The 22,713-nt window shown below is 49.1% G+C and overlaps 1 protein-coding gene across 2 annotated transcripts in view; it reads right to left on the reverse strand.

Moving 5' to 3' along the window:
- Positions 1 to 22,713, reverse strand: part of PHC2 (polyhomeotic homolog 2) — a 113,882-nt gene that overhangs the window by 7,866 nt on the left and 83,303 nt on the right. For both annotated transcript variants that reach the window (XM_077769461.1, XM_077769460.1), the window contains exons 8-12: positions 21,748 to 22,151; positions 21,334 to 21,499; positions 4,473 to 4,675; positions 2,730 to 2,859; positions 1,734 to 1,848 (exon numbers count right to left, since the gene is read on the reverse strand). In XM_077769461.1, coding sequence (XP_077625587.1) covers positions 1,734 to 1,848; positions 2,730 to 2,859; positions 4,473 to 4,675; positions 21,334 to 21,499; positions 21,748 to 22,151 — 1,018 coding nt within the window. The remainder of the gene's footprint in view (positions 1 to 1,733; positions 1,849 to 2,729; positions 2,860 to 4,472; positions 4,676 to 21,333; positions 21,500 to 21,747; positions 22,152 to 22,713) is intronic.

Here is a 22,713-nt window from a genome sequence, read left to right on the forward strand (position 1 = left end):
GTTTTGTCTGCACTGAAAGTCTGTGGTTTAGCATGGCCACTTTCGTGAATTACTGTAGCGGGACCTTCTGGGTAACCTGCTGCAGCTCCTACATCAGCACTTGCTGCTTCACTGTGTACTTTTATGAAACAGAGATGGCTTCTTTCCTTAAATCTCACGAACCAACCTCAGCTAGCTTCAGGTTCCTCTTCTGCAGCTTCCTCGCCTCTCTCAGCCTTCACATAATTGAAGAGATTCAGGGTCTTGTTCTGGATTAGGCTTTGGCTTGAGGGAATGTTGGGACTGGTTGACCTTCCAAACTTTCTCCATATCTGCAGTAAGGCTGTTTTGCTCTCTTATCATTCGCATGTTCACTGGAGCAGCACTTTTAATTTCCTTCAAGAACTTTTCCTTTGCATTCACAGCTTGGCTAACTGTTTGGAGCAAGAGGCCTATCTTCGGGCTATCTTGGCTTTCCACATGCCTTCCTCACTAAGCTTAATCATTTCTAGCTTTTGTTGAAGTGAGAGATCTGTAACTCTTCCTTTCACTTCAACACTTGGAGGCCGCAGTAGGGTTATTAATGGGCCTGATCAATACTGTCGTGTCTTGGGGACTCGGAAGGCCCGGAGAGATGGGAGAACGGTTGGTTGGTGGGGCAGTCAGAACACCTGTGACGTTTACTGATTAAGTTCACTATCTTTGTGGGAACAAGTCACAGCCACCCAAAACAATGATTACGTAACAGCAAAGCTCACTGATCACAGATGGCCATGATGTGATAATCATGAAGAAAACACTGGGAAAATGACCAAAATGGGACACAGAGACAAGGAGTGAATGAATGCTGTTGGACAGATGGTGCCAACGGCCTTGTCTAACATGGAGTTGCCACACATCTTCAATCTGTAAAAAATGCAGCATCTGGGAAGCACAATAAAACGAGGTGTGCCTGGAGCCTGGCAGCTTCACAAAGGCACCCTGACTGCCTCCAGCACAGGGCTGAGGAGAGCCTTAGTCCAGCTGGCATGCAGAGCCCCTCTCTATCTAGGGATCGAGAGAGTTCTATTCTTTGAGGGTTCAGGGCTCCGAGGTCAGGGCCTCTTCTGCCTTGGTATGAAGACCACATAGGGCTTTAGAGTCAGACGGGCCTAACTCCCCAACTCCATGACACTCAGCACAACTACTAATTCTCTGTGCCTCAGGTTCCTGGCATGTGTGAAGGCGACAGCGATAATGCCTGCCTCACAGTTATTATGAAGATCGGATGACACAGTGCAGGTCAGCTGCCTAGAGCAGCGCCTAGCATGGGGCAGGCTCGCAGTAAACGACACTGTGTCTATGCGCTGGGATCACTGGTCTATGTGGGTGAAGCTCGCAAAGAGAACACGTCTGACGGTACAATGGCTTGGCGCGAAGCTTCTAGAGGAGGGCTTGCCCAGAGGGGACAGTAGCTGCCGAGGGCAGGAAAAGAGGAGGGGTGCCGCGGGGCCCAGGAGGGCCAGCTGAGCTGAAGCACTGCCTCCCTTCCTTGGACTCGGGGCTGGTCACTATTCAAGCTCTGGGTTCTAGGACCTGGTGGGTTAGTGACCCGGTGTCGCTTCCAGGCAGGTGGAGGAAGTAGGAACGCAGGGAAGCTCCATGGAGGGACTCCCAGGAGGGACGAGAGGCGGCTAAAGGGAGGCAGGACACGAGGTGCTGCAATCCTGAGGAGGGGGAGGGGGTGGAGAGGGGGAGGGGCTGAGGCCACTCACCTCTTCGCACATGCCATGGAACAGAAGCGCTTGGAACGCTTGAACTTGTAGGCAAAGTCCACCCGGCCACAGAGCTCACACTTGAGTTTGAGGGGAGTACCCTCCTCTTTGGATTCTGGAAAGTATGGAAACTGGAGTAAGGGTAAAGATGAACAACCCCCACGGGACCCGCACAAGGCCTCCCTTCTCTGCTCTGCCTCTTCCTTGCGTCCCCACAGCTGTGACACACAGTGGTGGCCTAAATTGGAAAATGCCCATCTCCTCTCGCCACTGGTTTGGGAAGGGATGTTTCCCCCACCCTGGCAAGTAGCAGTGGTGTTTGGTGATGACCCCCAGACACCTAACAGGTTTTCTGTCCAAGTGCTATGAGCCTGAGGCAAACACGGGTGGTGAAGAATCGGCACCCCTCTTTACGGCTCTGGAAGAGAGGGGGAAGCTCACGGGCAATGCCCTGGCTGCCGTCACGACTGATCTGGAATGATCCCACCCTCCCCTGCCCTGTCTAGTCGGCTGCTGCCCTGGGTCCCAGCACCCGGGAGTCCTGTATCCTACGCAGCCCCCACTCAGGCAGAGGCTCCTCCTCACCCGGGGGCCGGCTCCCGAGGCAGCGAGGGAAGGGCACTCCTGCCTGCCCGCTCCCCTCCTGCCAGCGACTCCCACAGGAAGAGCAACTCTTGGAGTGCTGCGCAGGGCTGGAGCGGGGCTGGGGGAGAGGCAGGGGACACACGGGTCCCGAGGACAGGGACTTTCCCCCTTCCGTTTTCTGGGGGTAGGGCCTGGGGGGGTAATGTTTAGTAGACCGACATGTCCCCCACTCCCTGGTCAGGGCTCCTCCACGGATACCACGAGCGGAAGTGTGTGAGGCCTGCCTCTGCGGCCCGTCGACCTCCCGCTCAGCTCAGCCAAGTCAGCAGGCCTGTTGGGGGGGGTGGTGGTGGTGGTGGTGTGTGTGTGTGTGTGTGTGTGTGTGTGTGTGTGTGTGTGTGTGTGTCCTACCTTGCAGATAGGGCTCCTCCATCTCAGAGTCAGTGGTGGTGGTATGATCCTGCTGTGGAAGTTTCTCAGGCAAGAACCCCTGTGCATACTTCTTCTTGAGATTCCCCACCAGCAGGGACGAGCGTCCCACCTAGAGGACAAGGTGACACGGAGGCCATGAGGGTTAGGCGGGAGACACTTCCTCGCCATCCAGCCTCATCAAAAGTACAAATATAAAGCATCGAGGCACAGACGCCAGCCTCTACATCATCATCCAAGCGCGCCCTGCTCAAGGCCCTATTCTGCGGTGTGGCTCATGAGGCAAGACGCCACCGGTCACCAAAGTGCAGGGATGGCTTCAGTCCAGGACCAAAGGATGGCTTAGGAGGTTAGGGAGACACCTACTCTTCCAGCGAGTGAGGGGCAGAGATGGAGGCAGAAATCAGGTTTCCCACCACCGGAGCAGCTGCCGGGACTCAGTGCTCATGTGTGGGTATAACACACGACACTAGAGGGACTCGGCAGCCATTTGTTGTTCCTCCTTTCCTCCACCTTACCGCCGCTCTACCCAAGCCAGAGGCTCAGGCAGCCATGGAGGAGAGCAGGAAGAAACAGACGCCGGGCCACAGAGCAAATGCCCTCTGTGGCTGCCAGGATCTCTGGGGCGACGCCGTGGGGGTGCCACCAGTCTGCACCCACCCTGTCAGATGGGTTGGTTTCTGGTGTTCTCTAGGCCAAGGCGAGGACCTCGTCTAATGAGGGAGGGGACGTGAGGGGGCTGGAGCTACTTATAGCTAAGGTGCTCCAGGTAGATTTTTTTTGCCCCAGGCCTTGAACAACCTTCAGAGGGATAGAGGACAAGACCTTATTTGTCTTCTGGCATTTAAGAAGGGCAGCCCAGACAGCTCAGTTAATCAAGCTTAGAGTCTTCCGCTGACCATTCAAATCACTCATGGACCCAACGAATGAGGCAAAGGCAGATGGCATCCCGTGAAGATGGTATTCTCTAACAGCCGGATAATCTCCTGGCGGGAGAGGCCGGCGCGCACCGGGTTCTGGGCTCCTCCTACCAGGGTAACAGCACCACCCGTCCTCACCAAGTCACACCGCACAGAATTGGCTGTGGGCGCTTTGTTCTAATAAGACATTTTCTCGATTCTTTCATATTTCCCTTCAGTTGTACGCTGTCACTGGAGACATCTGATTGTGCCCTTTCTAACATACCCCATCACTCTCATTCACTCTCTCTTCTGTCACCAGAAAAGAAGCTGCAGGCTACAACCCTGTTCTCTTCTCATCTCAGACACATCTTGAAAATTTTGTTCTGCAGGTTTCTTTTGGTCTCTAATTGGCTCAAGTTTTGCCATTCAGAGGTTCCGGCATTCAAAACCAAACGAGGTCTCATTTCTCCAAACCTATCGTCTTGCCCCAAACACCCCAGTGTGAACTCCCTTCTAACTAAGGGGTCACACATCCCCAGGCAGGGACGTGGCTGAGTCTACGTGTGGAAACTTCTAACCAAGGGACCTTGCCAATGATTCCCAATCACGGGTCCCCTCTGGACCCTGGGAAGACACTTAATCCTAGAAAGAAAATGGCTCTGGCATCTTTGGGGGGCAGGGGGATTAATTAGCAAGGAAAGAGCAAATTGTTTACATTTTTGGACATTTTACATGGAAATGTAAAAATATTCTAATACACATCCAAAATATACTTCAAAAAAACAAAAAAAACAAAAAAGAGGGGAAAAGAAGTAGTCCGTACCGGGAAAGGCTCCGCCCCCTCCTGGATCACAAACCCTTCGATAACATGCGTCAGGATTTGGGGTTTCACAATGGCCTGTGGTGGTTTATTCTCACCATTCTGGGGGGCAGTGCCGGTGATGCTGGAGGCAGAATTTCCGTTCCCTGAGGTCATGCCGGGGCTGCTGAGGTCGGTCAGTGCATGAACAATGCCCTGCCCTGTCTCTGTACAGGGGGAGAGTAGGAAACAAAAGCAGGGGAGGTCAGAACCGGGCCCAGGCCAGCAGAAGGAAGAGCAGAGGCTCAGCGTATGCCTGGCTTTTTCCATGGAGCCAAGCGACAACGCGAAGCCAGCAGTCCCCTCTGTCAACGACCTATTTAAAAGCGGTGGGGTTCAATGGACACACCACCAAGTGTGACTGTAATCAGTTCTGCAGCCAGGGAGCTAATCAGCGAGCAGTCTTTTTTAATTTCCCCACTGTGCTAAGAATAGTCCAACCAAGTCAAACAGCAGATAATAATTCTCTTTTGGGAGTTAGGACCTTGGTCAATATTGATCTGGACAAACAAGGTAATCTTCAGTTCAAGGGAGAGAATGTATTTAAGGTGGTATCTACAACCAGGATGAAAAGCTGCACTTGGGGTGAGATGGGGTCTGGGGGAGAGAGGTTAAACCTTCTATGAAGTTGCATGGAAAAGGATTAGATTTTAAGCATTCTGGGAAAGGTCAAAGCACTAAACCCCAGAGGTGAACGCAAAGGGAACACGAGGGTTGAGCCCCAAGTGAACACAGTGCTCTCCGGAGGCTGGTTATCTGGGGCCACACCTTAAGTGCATTCAGTGTCTCCCCGGAGGTGGCCGAGGCCGTGGCGCTGTGCTCTACACTGCTTCTGCTGGCCCTGCGCTCTCGGTCAAGGCCCTTGCCCCGTTCTCAGCTCCACATCCAGTCTGGTCGTTAGCCAACCAGAGTCCTCCCCTCTGAGGCCTCCTTCCCTGTGGGCCTGCTGGCCTTCCTCTGAAGGCCTTGATGGAGTGCTGTAAAAGGTGTGCCCAGGTGCCTACACAGCACACACCCCAGGGGACCCTCCTCTTCTCCACTTCACCGGCCCCTCTCCTGAGCCGCTCCATGAGGTGCAAACCCTCATTACCGCACTTTTGCAGCCCTCTCCCCGCCCCCTTCCCAGGCCCATTCCACACCAACTGTGTGAGCTGAGGTTGCCTGTAACCTGGAACTTCCTAAAAAAGAAAAGAGAGAAAGAAAAAGCCATTTCTTTATTACAACAAGCCTATTAATATGAAGCATAACCCTGCGCATGTGTGTTATATACTTGAAAAACGATTTCAGTACATTAGTAATTTTCGCACAAAACTTTGTATGTCGATGCTCTTATTTCATGTTAAGGACTGAAAATCCCACCACGGAACAAGAATTCAGGGTCTGATGATATGTATCACAAAGAAATTTAAAAAACACATTTTAGAAAAGGTTTATAACCGGTTCATTTTCTTACTAGCAGTCCTAATGCTCAATAAAAGAGGATAAATCTTTTTTGATAAAAAAGGATCGACTACGACACATACCTTCACTAATCAAATCTCAGTAATTCGACTATAATAAATTTCAGAGCTGAGGAGTCATCCAAGAAACAGAAGTGATGAGATTTTTTAAAATTAATTTTTGTTTGAGACACAGTCACGTCAGCAAGTTGGAAAAATTTCCTTAAGTGCTTATAGTCGTTTGAAAAAGAAGTTTTTGACAGCTCTGACTTTACTACTGTAGAGATGGAAATGTTCTCCTTTGGAATTCGTCTCTCTAAACTATGAAGGTGTTTGGGAACTACATCAGAAAACCTTTTCTTAACTGTCCATGAATTACTAGGAGGAGCGGGTCAACCAAATCAAATCAATCAAATTAAATTTCTCTGCTTTTAAATGTTAAATATTTAAGCTTACATTTTCATAATTACATTTTCTCTTTTATTTAATATTTTAAATAGGCAAGGGAAACATGTATTTTACTTAAACCGATGAATAAGTGCTGTTAAAATATAGAGGTGACTATAGAAGTTAACATTTTATTTTTAGATGGTGGCAATTTCCTTCTAATTAGAGCCTAGTAAAATATTTCCTGACTTCTCTAATGAACTACAGATTATAGAAGCACAAGATTAGAAAGTCTGGTTCATTCCCTTACCAATGCTTGAACCTTCTCTGTAATATTACCACCAGTGGCTTGGGGGCATTTGTCTGAACAGCTCTGATGGCAAAGGTACGGACTACCTCGGGAGTGGTTTATTCCCAGTGTGGACAGTTCAGTTAAAAAGTTCTTCCTTACTATCTATCTCCTGTTAATTCCTGCCCACCTTTCTGCTCCTTAAGACCACGCAGAACAAGGCCAATAGTATTTGTATAAAGGGCAAACACACAGGCTTAGGCCTGGCTTAGAGACCGGTCTTTATCACTCAAATGAATTAGAGGCAGGTCGTGGTCTCCCTCTGAGACTCGGTCTCACGAGCTGCAAACTAAGGACAGTAACACCACCCCACGCTACAGTGTGGCTATGAGGACCGCAGGACGTAATCCCCAGCAGAGCAGCACACTAGGAAATGCTCAAGGAATGCACCTGGTGTCAGAAAGCGTATCACTCAAACCACACTGTCTTCTCTCCTCCAGGCTACTCTCCCTCTGCTTCCTCTGCTTCTTCTATTCCTTACACGAAAGGCTACAAGTTTATCATCATCCTAGGGTGTTCTCTGTGTACATCCTTTAAAGTCAGGGACCCAGTCAATACCAACAGAAAACTCAAACGCACTGATCTAAGAGATCGGGTTGGTTAAGATTTTTGGTTTGTTTCTTTTCAACATGTTCACATTCCTGACTGAGAGCACAGGAGGAGGGAGGCACGGGACTCCCTTGTTTTCATCTAGAATTCCTCTGTGGAAGTACTCCATTCTCCTTGAATTCTGGGGTCACTCCCACCTCTGACTTTTCACGAATATTCATCGCCGAACTGCTTCTGATACCTTGTCTCCTTTTATGGGCTCTCTCCATCCTCGCCTGAGTCTTCTCCTCCCCCCACCGCTCCCTTCCCTCCTGTGTCTCAGAGCAGCGTCTATTAATGTGCACTGGAGCACTGCACGACGGGGCGGCGCGGGCAGAACTCCTAAGGTCAGATTCTTCCCTCAAGCCAAATACAGTAGTGAACGGTTACATTTCAGTAGCTCCGAGTCTACAGAGCTGATGCTTAACTCTGGGAGGCAAAGGCTTTGGAATCTCGGTTTTAAAAGAAGGATCGTATTAAGCAGGAGAATAAACAAATAAACCCATTCACCCTAACTTTAGAAGCTACCACTGCCCATTATAACGGGCAGGTTGCAGAAAAGACAGAAACCAAGCGACTGAGGGAGGGTAATTTACGAATATACAAAGATTTGCGGCTATTTGCGTGGCAGCCCTCTTGTGGGCCAAGGCCTCCTCATCTGCTTTAGGAACAAAGGAGTCTGGGCTATTTCTGGAATGACCAAACATAATCTCACCCCCTGCCAAGCTCTGTGCTCTGAGATTAATTTAATCTGCTTCCCGCTCTCCCAGACTGCTCTGTAGCCTGCTCAAGGGAAAGTAGCCTACTAGTGAAACTTGCAGAAACCTGTCCTGCGGGCCCTGAGGCCAGATAAAAGACAGTGAAAGAAAAGACTCTATTTCAGGAATTCTTCCTTTCTCAATTCTCTTGACGGGTCCTGAGGCTGGTGCTGCTGGAAATTCCCACAGGTCTCAAAAGCCATTATGCACAGCTAGACACCCGCATCTCCAAGGTGGAGGCCAGGACTGTGAGCACTAGAGGCTGTGGGCGGGGGAAGGCAGGCCAGGGAGGAAGAATCTAGACTTCAATGAAGCTGCCCACAAAGGGCCAAGTATTCAGATGGGAATGAACAGGACGAACGCTCTGGGGGAGGTGTTATTATGTGTGTCTCAGCCTCGAGGTTGCCTCTCAATTCTGGTCTCATTCATAGGTTCTGGCAGAGATGCGGACCACCCAACAGCCTGTCTGTGAGATTATCTGCACTGGGGCTGGTCCCCTGTGCTAGGCAGAGCAAGTTTCTTTGTGCAGGGGCTATGTCTTGTCACCTCTGTATCTTCAAGGACTAACCCCATGCCCGCTAGAGGACAGCTACTTAACGTCTGTTAAACTGGATCGTCTGGAACCCATGGTCTCCGTCTTTGCCGGTCTCCTCAGTCTCAAACAGGGAACTCGGCACGGTCTAAGGTTTGTAAATTATGTTCCGAGGCTAAAATGAATGAAGTAGAGCTAGGCCAGTGCCTCCTGCAGGAGTGGCATTTCTGGGTACCCGGTCATGAAGAACAAGGGTCTTTCCTTCGCTCATTTCATCCTGTTACGGTGGGGATTTCCTCAGGAAGAAGGGGCATGAAGTTGCCCTGAAGGCTGGAGTGCTAGATTCCCAGGCCCCTCTGAAACATGTGTGTGGGCTACAGGCATCTGGAAAGGCAGGATGACCTCTAGAGGCAGAGCTTGGGAGGCTCCTATAAAAATGGCCCTGCCCTCAGGGCCAACCACTAGGTGTCCAGAGAGGCTGAGTTCTCCTGCCCAATGAAGACAGAGGTCTGGATGGCTGTAGCTATGCAAAATCTGGGCCATTTTAGAACTAATTCTGATGTTCTCTATATGCGCCGATAAAAGAGGAATCAGTTACGCCGGAACCTGGCTTAGTACTAACAGTTATTATGGGCGTATTGGCTGGTCTGGCTACTCGTTCTGTTTGCCCCTAAAGCACATCCTTGAAGACCTGCTTCAGAGGACACAGAAGGCAAGCAGAGCATCTCCTGCCCCCTCAGATCGGTCCCTGGCTTTCATTTCTACCTTCTCCAGCCGGAAGGAGTCCTGTAATTTACAAGACTTCTAACTACCTTTGCTTGACTGTAGCAGGAGTAAGACAGAGCTAATGACGTTAATAAAGACTTTAAGGAAGCAAAGTTGGTGATAATACGGGTCATTTGCCTGCAGCAAATTCTGCTTCGACAAATGGCAAAACAAGGTTGCTTATACAACAGAGAGCATTCTCTCCAGGCCCCTGGCTCTGAAATCATGCTCACTGTGCCTCAGCTTAGCAGGCCCAATCATGTGGCCAGGATGGCGGACAGCAGGATTCCTGAAGAACCACTTGCTCTAGAGAGACCCTGAGTGGAGCACCTGCTAGGGAACGGCCAGGGAAACCATATCCAGGAGGCGGAGCGGCTGACCTGGTGGGTAGTAACAAAGCACGGTAAGCTGAGGGCAGCGGAAAACCCTGCTGGCCACTCTTACAGTCTCTTTAGTTATTCTGAAAAGAATTAAAAGAAATTGGTGCCATTCTGAAAGTGAGGAAGGTCAGACACTTCACAAACGCATTTGTTGGCATCCCCACCACCACCCCACAGGGCAAGGGTAGGAAAGTGAAGTGGTGGCAGAGGGAGGGGGTGATGAGAGAGAAAGGGGTGGGTAGAAATATGTAGATGGAGGGGCCCCGAGGCAAGGAAGCAAGAGAAGGCTCTATCCTGGGACCTCACGGGAGTCCACCAATTAATGAGAATCATTTGGTTAACAACTTTCTTTAAAATGTAAATAGACACCTGGTCATTCACACCTTGCTGGGAGCCACTAGGCCCAGATGAGCCAACAGCTTTCCTCCCAATCTGGGTACATCAGGCACAGCAGGCTCGGTGGGAAGGGTGGGAGTGGAGTGATGGTTCTGGATCATGGGCACAAGATCACACGGGGCTGGAGTCTAGCATCTGAATTTTCCAGAAGGGGAAAGGTGTGCATTTCAGAACCAAGGCAAGGGTGGATGCCTTGTATTTGCAAGACAGTACCTTCTAAAACACGCACAAAAGGAGCTCTTAGTCGTGGGGAAATTGCAGGCCCCTTCCTCCCCCGGGGGGGGGGGGGGGGCTCCTGGGTACCACAAGGCAGGAGGCACCAATACCTTTCTGCTAAGGACCGAGCTGTCCTTACCTCGAGGACACACAGCAGGCTAAGGCCACCACCATTCTGCTCCTCGGAGCACCTCGGCTCCGCAAACAAGAGCAGCCTACTCTGACCGACCTCTCTCCACAGGGGCGGAGCTGGCTGTGACACGGGCGGCGCGGGGTCTGCGGCTGGACGCCTGCAGGGGAGGCTGAGCCAGGTAGCCCCGCACCTGCTCTCAGTGATGCAGCACAACGACCTTGCTGAGTCCGGGTTAAGAGGACTGGAGGGCAGACCTGCTTCCCAGACCTTAAGCGGCAGGGCTGAGCGGCGGGGGCTGAGGCATCTGTTAGAGGGGCTCCTCCTGCTCCCAGGCTGCCATTACCATACAGCTGACTGTCCTGCTGTCTCTCAGGACCCGGGCAGAGAGGGCGGCCCTCTGACTCACCCACAGTCCCCAGCCACCGTGTACATAAGCTGAATTGTAAACAGCCGAATGTTTTCCAAGCTGCCACCCCCGGCTAGGAAGGCAGGAATCAATGGAGCGGACAGCCGCCCTCCCCCACACAGGTCAGGACAGCGCGAGAAACGGGGGGTTTCCAAACAGCTGCAGGGACTGCTTCCCAGCCCACGGCCCGAGTGCTGCAACAGGGTCCTCCGGCAACCAGACTGATCTCGGCCGCGGCCCCTGCGGGGCCACGGGGTGACTTCCCCTGGGACAGGTCAGCACACCCGGGAATCACAGCTCACCCTCGCGGTGTCCAGTGTGGAGGCTGAGGGCTCCCCGATACCCTCCCATCACAGCCCTCTGGCAGATGTCTGGAAGCAACGGGAAAGGCTGCACGGGAGACCTCAAGATCACAGGAGGTGGACATCAGAATGGCAGAGTGGAAGAGGCTCTGGCTCTGGGTTCATAGTCTGGTTCCACCTTTGACTACCTGTGAGCTTCGAGCGGTTGTTGGTACTTGCTCTGAGCTTTAGCCTCTCCATCTATAAAAATGAGGATCACACAATCTTACAAGGTCACGGTGAATATTAGAATTTTTATATGTAAGCTATCTGGCGCTGATTACATTTAGAAAAGCTGTGTTCCACAGCAGCTAAGACTTTGGGATCAGAAAGCCTTAAGGCGTAAATCCCAGTTTGTAATCCTGGACAAGTTACTCTAGGCCTTGGTTCCTTATCTGTAAAATGGGTACTCAGAGCTGTCTCACATGGCTGCGGTAAAGATTAAATGAGATAATGCAGGGACAACACCATAGAACAGGCAGGACTTGGCCACAGCAGGGCTAACATCACTGAAACCTGAGAGATTAGGAAACCCGCCTTAATCTCTTAATCTCGCTCCCTNTCTCCCATTGGCCCAAACTCAGGTACCTTTCATGTTCCTCAGACACCTCGGTCTACTCAGGGTGTCCAGTCCTTGTCCTTTAGAGGTGGGCCTTCAAGGAGAAATGTTACTTCCACTTGACAATGACTACAAGAGAAATGTACCTGCCTTCAGGGCAAACCAAACATCTCGATTCACCTCCAACACAGATTAATCCAAAGGATGAGACAACCACTACATTCCCTTCGTACACAGTTCTCCCGCAGAGTCCCAGGGTATCACATGGACAATGCAGAACCCCAGAAACCAGAAATGGTAGCTCTGGAGGCAACGAAACTATAAAGGTAGTTTAGCCTGTGAAAAGAAGTTAAAGGCTGAAGGTAAAATCATGGAAGAGGGCATTCTTGTTAAATCCAATTGTGAAAAAAAGACACACAACTAGAAATACTTGATGAATTCCCTAATTATTTTCAGGTTGATAATAAGGAAATTTATTTACCAAGTGCAGGAGCACTAATATTCTCAGATAAATGGGAGGGAGGAAAGAAGAGGAGGAGAGACAGGGGGGAAAGTTAAGCCTCAGCTGTCTTCTCTGTATAATGGGATGATATTAACTTGCAAACCAACCCTCCTGATCATTTCTGCTCTTGGCCTCCGTTCCTCAAACCACTGCCCAGGCCTGCAACCACCCTCCTCTCCACCAATCAGCTGAAAGAACAGATTAACACTGACTACTTGCGACCTAAAAATACAGACTTATCGATTTTTTCAAAAAACAGAATTTGGCATTAATTTTGTTTCGATCTAAAGTGTTATTTGCTTTGACTGTTTTAAACATGTTTTAGTATAGTTTGGGGTTTGTCTTTTTTTTAATGTTTTATTTATTTCTGAGAGACAGACACACACAGAGCATGAGCAGGGGAGGGTCAGAGAGAGAGGGAGACACAGAATCTGAAACAGGCTCCAGGCTCTCAGCTGGCTGTCAGTACAGAGCCCAATGTGGGGCTCGAACCCATGATCCGTGAGATCGTGACCTGAGCTGAAGCTGGAAGCTCAACCGACTGAGCCACCCAGGCGCTCCAGGTTGGGTTAATATAGATTTGGATTGTATGGATTTAGGCCACATATAGACGGTTTCAAATATGATAAAGATATCAGTAACTAGGGATAATTATATTAGTATCTAAGACATTAATAGCCAGGCAACTAGAGCCTTAACAATAACCCCCAGTGGTCATGAGCTCTCGTTTTCTTGCCAGGAGTCAATATGCAGTGTCAAGCCTGGTCCTCCTAATCTACTGGGGAAGAGCTGGTTGTGACATTCTATCTGATAGTCATCTCTTTTTAAGAGAAGCTATAATAAATTTCATTGCTGAGAAGAAAATCATCCAGGAAACATATTTGCTCGAAACACAGTCCTAATAGCAAAATGGCAACCCTCTTCAACATCTGGATTTATCTCAGAACTGGCAATCCCTGCTTAGTAACAACCCTTTCTTTGGCAATGCAGACAGAACACAGTCTTCTTCTGGACTTATCTAAACTAAAACAAAAGTCATCAATTGAGAGAAAAGGAAAGCACATCCTTTTTTATGAACTATAAATAATTTGGAAGGGAAAGGAAAAAAAAACCCTATTAAGTTTACCATGCTGGCTGAGATGGTCTTACATGAATCACACAACAACAATGTATTAAATTATGGTTCTCACTACACCTTCTATCTTCAAAAACCAACATTTGTGGGCACCTGGGTGGCTCAGTTGGTTGAGTGTCTGACCTCGGCTCAGGTCATGATTTCATGGTCCATGAGTTCAAGCCCCACGTCAGGCTCTGTGCTATCAGCACAGAGTCTGCTTCTACTTCAGATCCTCTGTCTCCTTCTCACTTTGCCCCTCTCCTGCTCGCATTCTCTCTCTCTCCCCAAAATAAACAAACATTAAAAAAAAAAACCCTAACATTCTTAACTGTATAATTCTTGCTTAACTATAAAACAGTCCACTGCCTGGCTGCGTCAATCATACTCTACTTTTGTTATTGATGCGACAAAATCCAGAATCTGTAAGGTTTTTGTCCTGGATAAACATATGGTTGATTAGTCTCCTAACCTCTCCTCAAGTGTCCTAAAGTTGAATTCAAGGTGGTCTGCCTCTGAGTTTCTCCCATCAGTGGTCTGAGGTAGCTAGTAATTCCAGCTGAAATTCTGAAAGAAGTTAGTGCTCAAAATGAAACCTGCATCTCTTTGAGAGATGAAGAAGTAATCTTAAATAGGCACACTTCTTAGGTTTTTTTTTTTTTTTTTAAAACAGAAAACATACAGAGGATCTTTAAATGGTGACTCACATTATAGTTTGAACCATGCCATGGAAGCTTTTAAAACCTAAATCTACACACATGTTCATACATCCACCTTGAGGGGTAGTCCAGCTGTTTTCCCGCGACCAAGGTGCCGAGTCACTGCAGAGAGAGTCATTTCTGTTACCGGCACAGAGGCCTCAGGAGGGCGGATTGCATAAGGCAAGCACTCCCCACCCGGCTTTTCCACGGGGGTGGAAAACACAATAGCATCCTCTCTACAGCCGCTCTGGTGAGATTCCTCCTGACCACAGAAAATCCTCATCTTCACCCTCCGGTTGCAAAACGGCTCGCAACAAAGGGAATGAAAGAGAAAATATCATTCATGGAGACTCCTTATTCTCATTTCCCTACTCTCCTCTCTCGGAGATGTGCCTTTTCAGAAGAGAATCTTTTTGCGGACGGGACCAAATCTGTCTGGAGATCAAATGACATTGAACAGCTGGGAGGAACTTTAATATAAACCTGGAATGGCTCAAAAAAGAGAGAGGAAAAAAACCACCCTTGGTAAGCAGGATACTAACTAGCGTGGAGCAGCGCGGCCAGGACCGGAGCCACCATTCTACGCCCTAGTTTTTTAAATTTAAATTTTACTGTGGCTTACTGATCCCGTGAAGGACTCTGCTAGCACGTGGGTGAACTTTATTTGGCAAATGGTTACCAAATGGCTAGCATGAGGCCCAAAGCCCAGAGGAGGGCAGAAACTCCGAGGATGAGTCTGAGACTAAGTTATCCTCTTTCTACCTTCACAACAAGGGGAGAAAAAAAAGACAGAAAGAATGAACTCACAGGTGAGGGTTCTTAATTCTGAGATAGTCATGTCTTTTTTTTTTTTTCCCCCTCAAACAAGAAAACCCAGGGAGGGGCCAGCCTATGTAAGGGTGTGCAAGACCAGAGAAAGAACAGCTCCGGTTTACACGATCATCTATCCATGTATTCCTCTTCTCTTAGTTTATTCTCTTTCCCTCGGAAAGATCAGAACTAAAGGATCCCAAGTATCTGAGACAGGAAATGAGTAAGGCAGGAAAAAGGATGTGGTCTGAAAAAGAGTGGATTCTGGGGCTGAGCCAGAGCAAGTAACAGGCAATGGGTCATAGATGGGGGAGGGGGTCTTGGTGGCAGGGAAAGAAGTCTCAGGAATCAATCAGCTTGGACTAGAAAGTCAGTGAAGGAGGAAATATGTCTGGAGAAGCATAACAACACCTTCCTAAAAGGTTATCCTCTGCCGAAAGGCAGAGAAGCAGCAGCTGACCAGGCCCATAGCTGGAGAATCATTACAGGGACAGGAGGAAGAAAAGCTGGAGTTTCCTCCTTTCTTGGACGGAAGTGGAAATAATACACACTGAGTGTGCTTGACAAACGTAACAGTCAGGACCTGTTAGAGGAGTGGAAAAAGCTGGGAGGTGAGTACATGATGAAATAAATACCAATGTTCCTTAAGCATCTATGTGCCACATCTCAGTAAAACAACAGCTTTCAAAAAGAAAAGAGAAACCAACTCAAGAACAACAGAAATGTACATCAAGAGACTGCCTACTTTCTCAAGATTAAGGTTGGAGGGAAAAAGGCATCTATTCTTCCCCCTGTGTGTACAGACGAGCCTAGAAACAGATCGTGGGTGGGCAGGGCTCACATGATGAAGAGTGCCTGGAAAGGGCAGGTGCCAAAAGAACACCATTACCCATCTGCTGGACCCTCTGTGAGCCGAGCAAGCCCCTGGGGATGAGCCAAACCAGAAACTTTGGTTCCTGCCTTGCGGGGAATGGAACTTAGGGACAGAAACAGTGAGAAGCACAGTTTATCGGCTGATTCAAAAGGCTGGATATTTCCACACCCAGATCCAGATGTTGGGGGCTACGTGGGAAAAATCATTTTTATATTCTCCACAGTGCCCAGGGCAAGGCTTTACATGAAGCAGGAGCCTAATAAAAGTGTGTTAATCTGAGTGAAACCAAAACTACTTAGCTGTGCAGGCATCTTAAGATTCCTGGCAGAATCTTCTGCCCTGTAATCAACAGTTAGTTACTCTCTTCCTACTTCACAGTTGAAAACGATATGAAACCCTACATCCCTGTGACCTGAACCTAAACCCTAATCCACAGACGCTACCACAGGTCTGCTGCCCTGGCCTGGAATAAAAGATGGGGAGGGCAGGGAGGCAGAAATATAGGAGCTACAAGGAATTTCTTTCCTTCATTAGCCTGTCATTTTCAGACTCACCAAGAAACCGTGGCAGTTCCAACATTTGAGTTGACGCAGGAGGGGAAGAAAAATCCCAGGTGAATGATAATTGGATTACCCAGTTATGCCCCAGAGCCAAATGGCTGGGAAAGGCCAGGACAGCAGGGTCTGATACAGTTACAATGACATTATTTTCTAAACCCAAAATCAAGACACTTGGGCTGATAGACAATGGAATGGAATATTTTAAATTGGGGCTGTCCTAGAAAAATCAGGGACATATGGTGGATTTAGGTCGCTTGCTTATTTCACAACAAGGGATCCTCTGGGCCCAATATGCTAATGGAGGGGATTAGAGCCCTAGGATGGGAGACATCTAAGGGGAGAGCTGTCACCGACTTAGAAAGCAGGAAAAAGAATAAAAGAATGTGTCTGCAGACCGCACTGGAAGAAGGGGAGCATTCTGGCTATGGAGAAGGGAGGAAAGGAAAGTTGATCAGAACTGAAAGTATGTCAGTGAAATCCGTCTAGGTATCGAAGGCAGCAGGGGTGGGGAAGGGACGGAGAGGGGGTATCCCTGGCACTGACCGGCGGTGGCCAACGATACAGCAGTCAGGGGAAAGGAGTTCCAATGGCAGCTTCACCATTAGTTTGAAACCTGACCTTGGGCAAATTATTTCCCTCTCTGCGGACTTCAATTTAAACAGAATCTCACAAACCCCGATTTTTATGTAAAGAATCCACAATTCCGGATACCTTCATTTGGCACGGAAGAGGAGAAAACGCTCTTCTAAAAATGGAAGACAGGACAGACACAGAACAGCTTGTCCCTTTCCATCCAATTAAAAACCTCGTGAGACTCAACTAGATTAAAAACAAAACTCTCCAGCGAAGCCGCAGGCCCTCCAAGCGAGGTAGTCCCCTACCAACAGAGCGCGGCGGATGGCAGCAGCCTTGGCCCTAAACGGCCCGTCCATCCCCNCCGGCCAATTCAGAGCAGTAATAATAACGACTAGCAGTAATGCGTCAAGCCCTACGCGCACGCATTCCCACTTAGGGTTCACAATAACCCTACAAGTATTCATTATTCTCCCCACTGGGAACTGAGGATCACAGAAGTTAAGTAATGACCAAAGTGACCCAGTTACACCTCCATAAACAGGGATAATGCCTACTCTTTAGGCTTATTGTGAAGGTTAACTGAGGACATTTACACAAATTGCCTGCAGTGCTTGGCACACAATTGGAGCCCAATAAATGTTACTTCTCTTCCTAAACCACACTGATTTAAACTGAACTGTCATGGCAAGCACAGTCTTATTCAGTAGATTTGCTAGGAGCTGTAAGGGATACAGATGATGTGCAACGTGACTCACACTTCTCANCACGGCCTTTTTCCTTCAGGCCTCATCCCTTTTTCTTTGTTTCTGCATCTTACATTTATTTTTTATGCCCTGTTTACTTCACTCCTTTTCCTTATTCCTTTTTCTCTCCCTGCGATTTTTTCGAATTTTCAAAGCTTGCTTTCTTTTTTATTTTATTTTTTTATTTATTTCTAGGGGAGAGAGAGAGAGACAGCGTGAGCAGGGGAGGGTCAGAGAGAGAGGGAGTCACAGACTCTGAAACAGGCTCCAGGCTCTGAGCTGGCAGTCAGCACAGAGCCCGACGCGGGGCTCGAACCCACGAACCGCGAGATCATGACCTAAGCGAAAGTCGGCCGCTTAACCGACTAAGCCACCCAGGCGCCCCAAAGCTTGCTTTCATTAATATCCCATTTCCTCCTCCTTTCTGATTTGCGTTTCTTACACTTATAAACAAAGGTAACATGGGATAGAATACTCGACTTCTGTTTCCAAACACGCTCCCACTTTCCTGCCTCCCTACCTTTACCTCCTGTAGTCCCTCCCTAGATTGCCCTTTCCCCCTCTCCATGTCTAGGTCTCACTTATCCTTCAAGCTTTGGACTCAAGAACAGTGGTCAGCAAACTTTTTCCGTAAGGAACCAGAGAGCAAATATTTTAGATTTTGCAAGATATGCTTCTTCTGTTGCAAGTATTCAGCTCTGCTGTTGTAGCAGGACATAGCCATAGACACATGACACCCATGAATAAGTGTGGCTGTGTTCCAATAAAACTTTATTTATGGACACCGAAATCTAGATTTCATATACTTTTCGCATATCATGAAGTATTCTTCTTTGGAGTCTTAAAAAAACCTTTTTAAACGTAAAAGCCATTGTTAAATGGTTTACAGGAATTGGTGGTGTGATGGATTTGTCCCTTGGGATGTAGTTTGCCAATCCCTGCTCTAGAACAACGTCCCTTCCTCCCCGCGATCTACCCTGATAACCTCTACTTTTCCCTCTTAACTTGTAAAGCACTTACATATAATCCTTCTATGGCATTTATCACATTTTGGGTTTTATTGTATGTTTCCTTCCTGTGCATGTCTCGTCTTTCTCAGCAGAACCTAAGCTCTTTGAAGGTCAGGCACAGACCTTATTTCTCTATGCATTAAGTCCCATCCCACAGTGCTTTGCATGGGGCAGGCATTCAAACATATACAGAATTGATAAATATTTAAGTCTTGGGTGGTTGACAATTGTTTCCAGTGTGCAAAGCTTACTTTTCTCATGAGATAGTACCTCAAGAGCAGGATGCTTGTTATATATAGAGATTTCAGAAAGAGATTTTTGAGAGCTTTATAGAAAAGATAGAGAAAGCTTGGCAAACGTCAGTTCATTTAGGAGTTGCTAGAAAACACGTACTTGAACAAAGGAAGTATATTATCACCAACCTGCAGACAGAGCATGTGTCCTCAGTCGGGTCCTATTCAATATTTCTATCAGCAAATTGGTTAAAGACAAAGAGAACATGCTATATAATTTACAGATGGCAAAGTTAAGCAGAAGAGTTAATATAACAAATAACAAAACTCAGATATAAAACACTCCTGCCCCTTCCCTTATTCTCTCTGTGCCTCTGTTTTCTTATCTTTAAAATGGGGATGATAAAAGTTCCTGTCTCAGAGGGTTACTGTCAGGATTAAATGAGGAAATACACAAAAAGCCTGGCAGAGAAGGCTCCGTAAATATTAGCTATTAACTATTACTATTTTCCTGCTAGGCAGGAACTATGGGCTGAGTTCACGAGATAACATTTAACAGATATAATTAACTATATTTTGGCTGAAATATAAATTGTACAAGTTTGAGACTGAGGAGACCCGGACTAATAGCAGTCCCTGTAAAAAGAAACCTCAAAAACAAAATAAAAAATAACCCCCAGACCCAACCCTCTGGAATTCAGGTGACACAGGGCTCTGTGAACCAACGGTGTCATTCCCCTGCATCCGAGAAGCTAATGTGGGGCTCTGGGTGTATTGTGCCGATGAAGGAAGGTGAGGGAGTTACACGTGGAGTCTGAGTCAGGGCACTGCCCTTTAACAGCAATGTGACCTGGACCCTCTAAAGGCTTTTATTCCCTCCTCTGAGTTATGGGGACAATAATATTTACCTCCCAGGGGTATCATGGGTGAGTTAAGGAAAATCTTAGAACAGGCCTTGGCACACAGTAGGTGTTCAAACAAATCTCAGTTCCCCTCTCCCATACCATGCAGCTCTAGGAAACAGTTGTGCCCCTCGAAAGGCTCATAAAGCGAGGTCCAGGTGCCAACCTATGGTGGTGGTGGCTTTTTATATTTGGAATTACTGTGCTTACTTCTGGGGCTCACACTTTGGGAGAATTAATGAAAAGGTAGAACGTGGCTAAACAAGAATGAGCAGATGGTGGGAATGGGAGGTCTTGACATTGGATGGGTAAAAAAAATAATTGCAAAAGATCTCAGATATGTAAACCTGGAGATTTTCCTTTTTTTTTTTTTTTTTTTTAATGGGAAAGGGAGGAAACAGGCATGGTAACTGTCTACAGACACTGCAGGAGATGCAGGAGATGGACTCTGTTACAATTCGCAAGGCAGTCACAGCCAGTGGTGGAAATTCCAGGAGAACTGATTTGGGCTCGATTTGAAGGGCAACTTCCTGATAATTAGAGCAATTCCACGGTGGAATGGGCTGCTTTCCAAATTGGTGAACCCCTTATTATTGCATGAGTGTCAAGAGAACAGATAGCCTCCTTCCTGTCTTTTAATTTTCCTGATGTTCTTTCTCCGCATTCTTTTGCTCTCCCTTTCCTTGATCTCATCCTCTATTCTTTCTAGGACATTCATAGCCCTTTTCCCTACTCTGTCCCCAAGTGCTTTTCTTCTCATTTCTCCCTCCTGAGTTTCCAAACTCTTTGCCTCTTGGCTCTCCCCACCCTGGCTCCTGGCACACACCTAGCCCGATGACTGGAGTTGCCTCCCTGACTCGTTGGTGGCCCACAGCTCAGAATGTCACAGATCCGAGCCAAGATTGCTGTCCACACCAGCAGAGAAGGGAAGGAAGGCAAAGGGACCTCTGTGAAGGCAGAGGTCATGCTGTGACTTTCCCGTCAGGGTCGAGGGATCCTCCGACGGAAACCCAGTCATGGAGAAGGGCCACTTGTCACTGGGCGCTCACAGACGGATGGGCATCCCAGAGCTGGGCAGTTCTTTCAAAGATGCTTTCCGTGAACTCATTCTGAACCTCGTTCTAGCTCCCCCAGGCATTTGCCGTATCTTTGATCTATGGCAGCCATTTGTCCGATTTCCAATTTCTAGAACTCTCTCTCCTACCAAACGAAGCAGGGAACTGAGACAACCAGAAACCTGCCTGAACCCTCAGCTTGGCATACGGGAATGCAATGACATCTGACAGCAATGACATGTAGGCCTCAGAGCCTGGGTCTAGAACTTTCAACTCTCTTTTCACTATCCTTTCATATCTTCTGGGTCCCCTTTCCTTATCTCTGGTTCATCCTCCCCCTTCCCCTTCTTTGTTTCCACCTCCCCAGCTTCCGAGTTGCCTCGTGGGCTTGCGGTGATTTACCCGCCCATGCTAGAGGCCCAAGTGAAATGTGCCAGGGGATGGCAAGGAGGGCCGACTCTGCCCCCTCCCTCGAGGGCCCCGCTCCACTTCATACCGTGAGCTGGGGACTGCTGGATGTTAGGGCTCTTGGGGGTGGACAGGCCTCCAGGGATGGCAGTGATGATAGCCTGCGGATGTGGTGATGGGCCAGCCCGAGTCTCGGGCACACTCTTCTCCCCGGGTGCCGCTTCCTTCCAGTCATCCACGGTGCACTGCTGGGGCTGTTAAGGCACACGACAGAGAGCATCCCATAAATTGCCTCTACGTCCTTGGATACTTCCCCGTTTCCTGAGGATTTGGGGCACCACGCGAGGACTTTAAGGTTCCGCCAGCCCCAAAGTAGGCAGGGGCCCCTTTTCTTAGAACACCCAGAGAGGACTTCAACAAAAACACATCCGAACGGGGGCCGGTGGCTGCCCGAGCTGTGTCCCCCTGTTCATTCCTTGGACCCGGGCACTGGGTTACTCACCGCTGGTGAAGCGGGCTGCAGTTGTAAGATGACAGCCGAAGCGTGCTGGAGCCTGCGCTGAGGGGTGTGGGCCAGGCCCTCAGGGTATCCATTGTGGGGCCCAGCTTCCGGCGTGGGAGGGTGACACTGCTGAGCGCTGCCAGGCTTGTGCAGGTTGGCCGCGGGGCACTGCAGGGGCAGGGCGGGTGTGACTGGGCCTAGTGGCATGGCATGGGCTTCGGGGCTGGGCTGCGGGGCCGGGCTGGGGGGCACCGACGCGAGCTGGGGCTGGGGCTGGGCTTGGAGCCGTGACTGCGGCTGCTGCGGTGGTGGTTGCTGGAGCTGCTGCTGGAGCACGAACTGGGGCTGCAGGTGCTTCGAGGGCGGCTGCGAGAGAAGCTGGTGGGGCTGCAGCTGGGCATAGGCTGAAGGGGGGGGAAGAGCAGGTCAGGGGACACGGCTTGACCTCATCTTCTGCTGTGTCCCCTCCCACCTCCAAATCACGATGGCTTCCCAAACTCAAGGTCTCATGCTTCAATCTCTTTCAGCTTTCACCGAGAGCCTTGCCTGGCCACTGGCCCGGAGCAACCATCTCTGCTTCCTTGCCTTCTTCCTGCGCTGGAACACTGTTCCCTCGGGCTGCCCCTCAAAGCCCACAGCAGAGCTCACCTCCTCTGTGAAGCCTTCTTGGACCATGCCTGCCGTTCGGAGGAACACTGGATTCTACAGGGTGCCCTGTGCTCTCTCTCCTCTGTGCCCTTCGCTCGCTTTTCTCCCAGCCTGCGATCTCTGTGGCCCCCCGGCATCGCGCAGCCCAGCTCTGACTATTCATTCATACCCTCTGGCTCTGTCCAGGCTGGGCCTCCTCCAGGAAGAGCCAATTGCACAGAAAGCCCTAGACTCCGGCAGGGGCCAGACTAGGGCTGGACTTCTGGTTCCTTCTGTTATATACAGGGGGACCCCGGGCTAGTTGCTTAACCTCTCGAG

The sequence above is a fragment of the Crocuta crocuta genome, unplaced genomic scaffold, assembly GCF_008692635.1.
Source record: "Crocuta crocuta isolate KB4526 unplaced genomic scaffold, BGI_CrCroc_1.0 scaffold351, whole genome shotgun sequence".
In the NCBI taxonomy this organism is placed as follows: domain Eukaryota; kingdom Metazoa; phylum Chordata; class Mammalia; order Carnivora; family Hyaenidae; genus Crocuta; species Crocuta crocuta.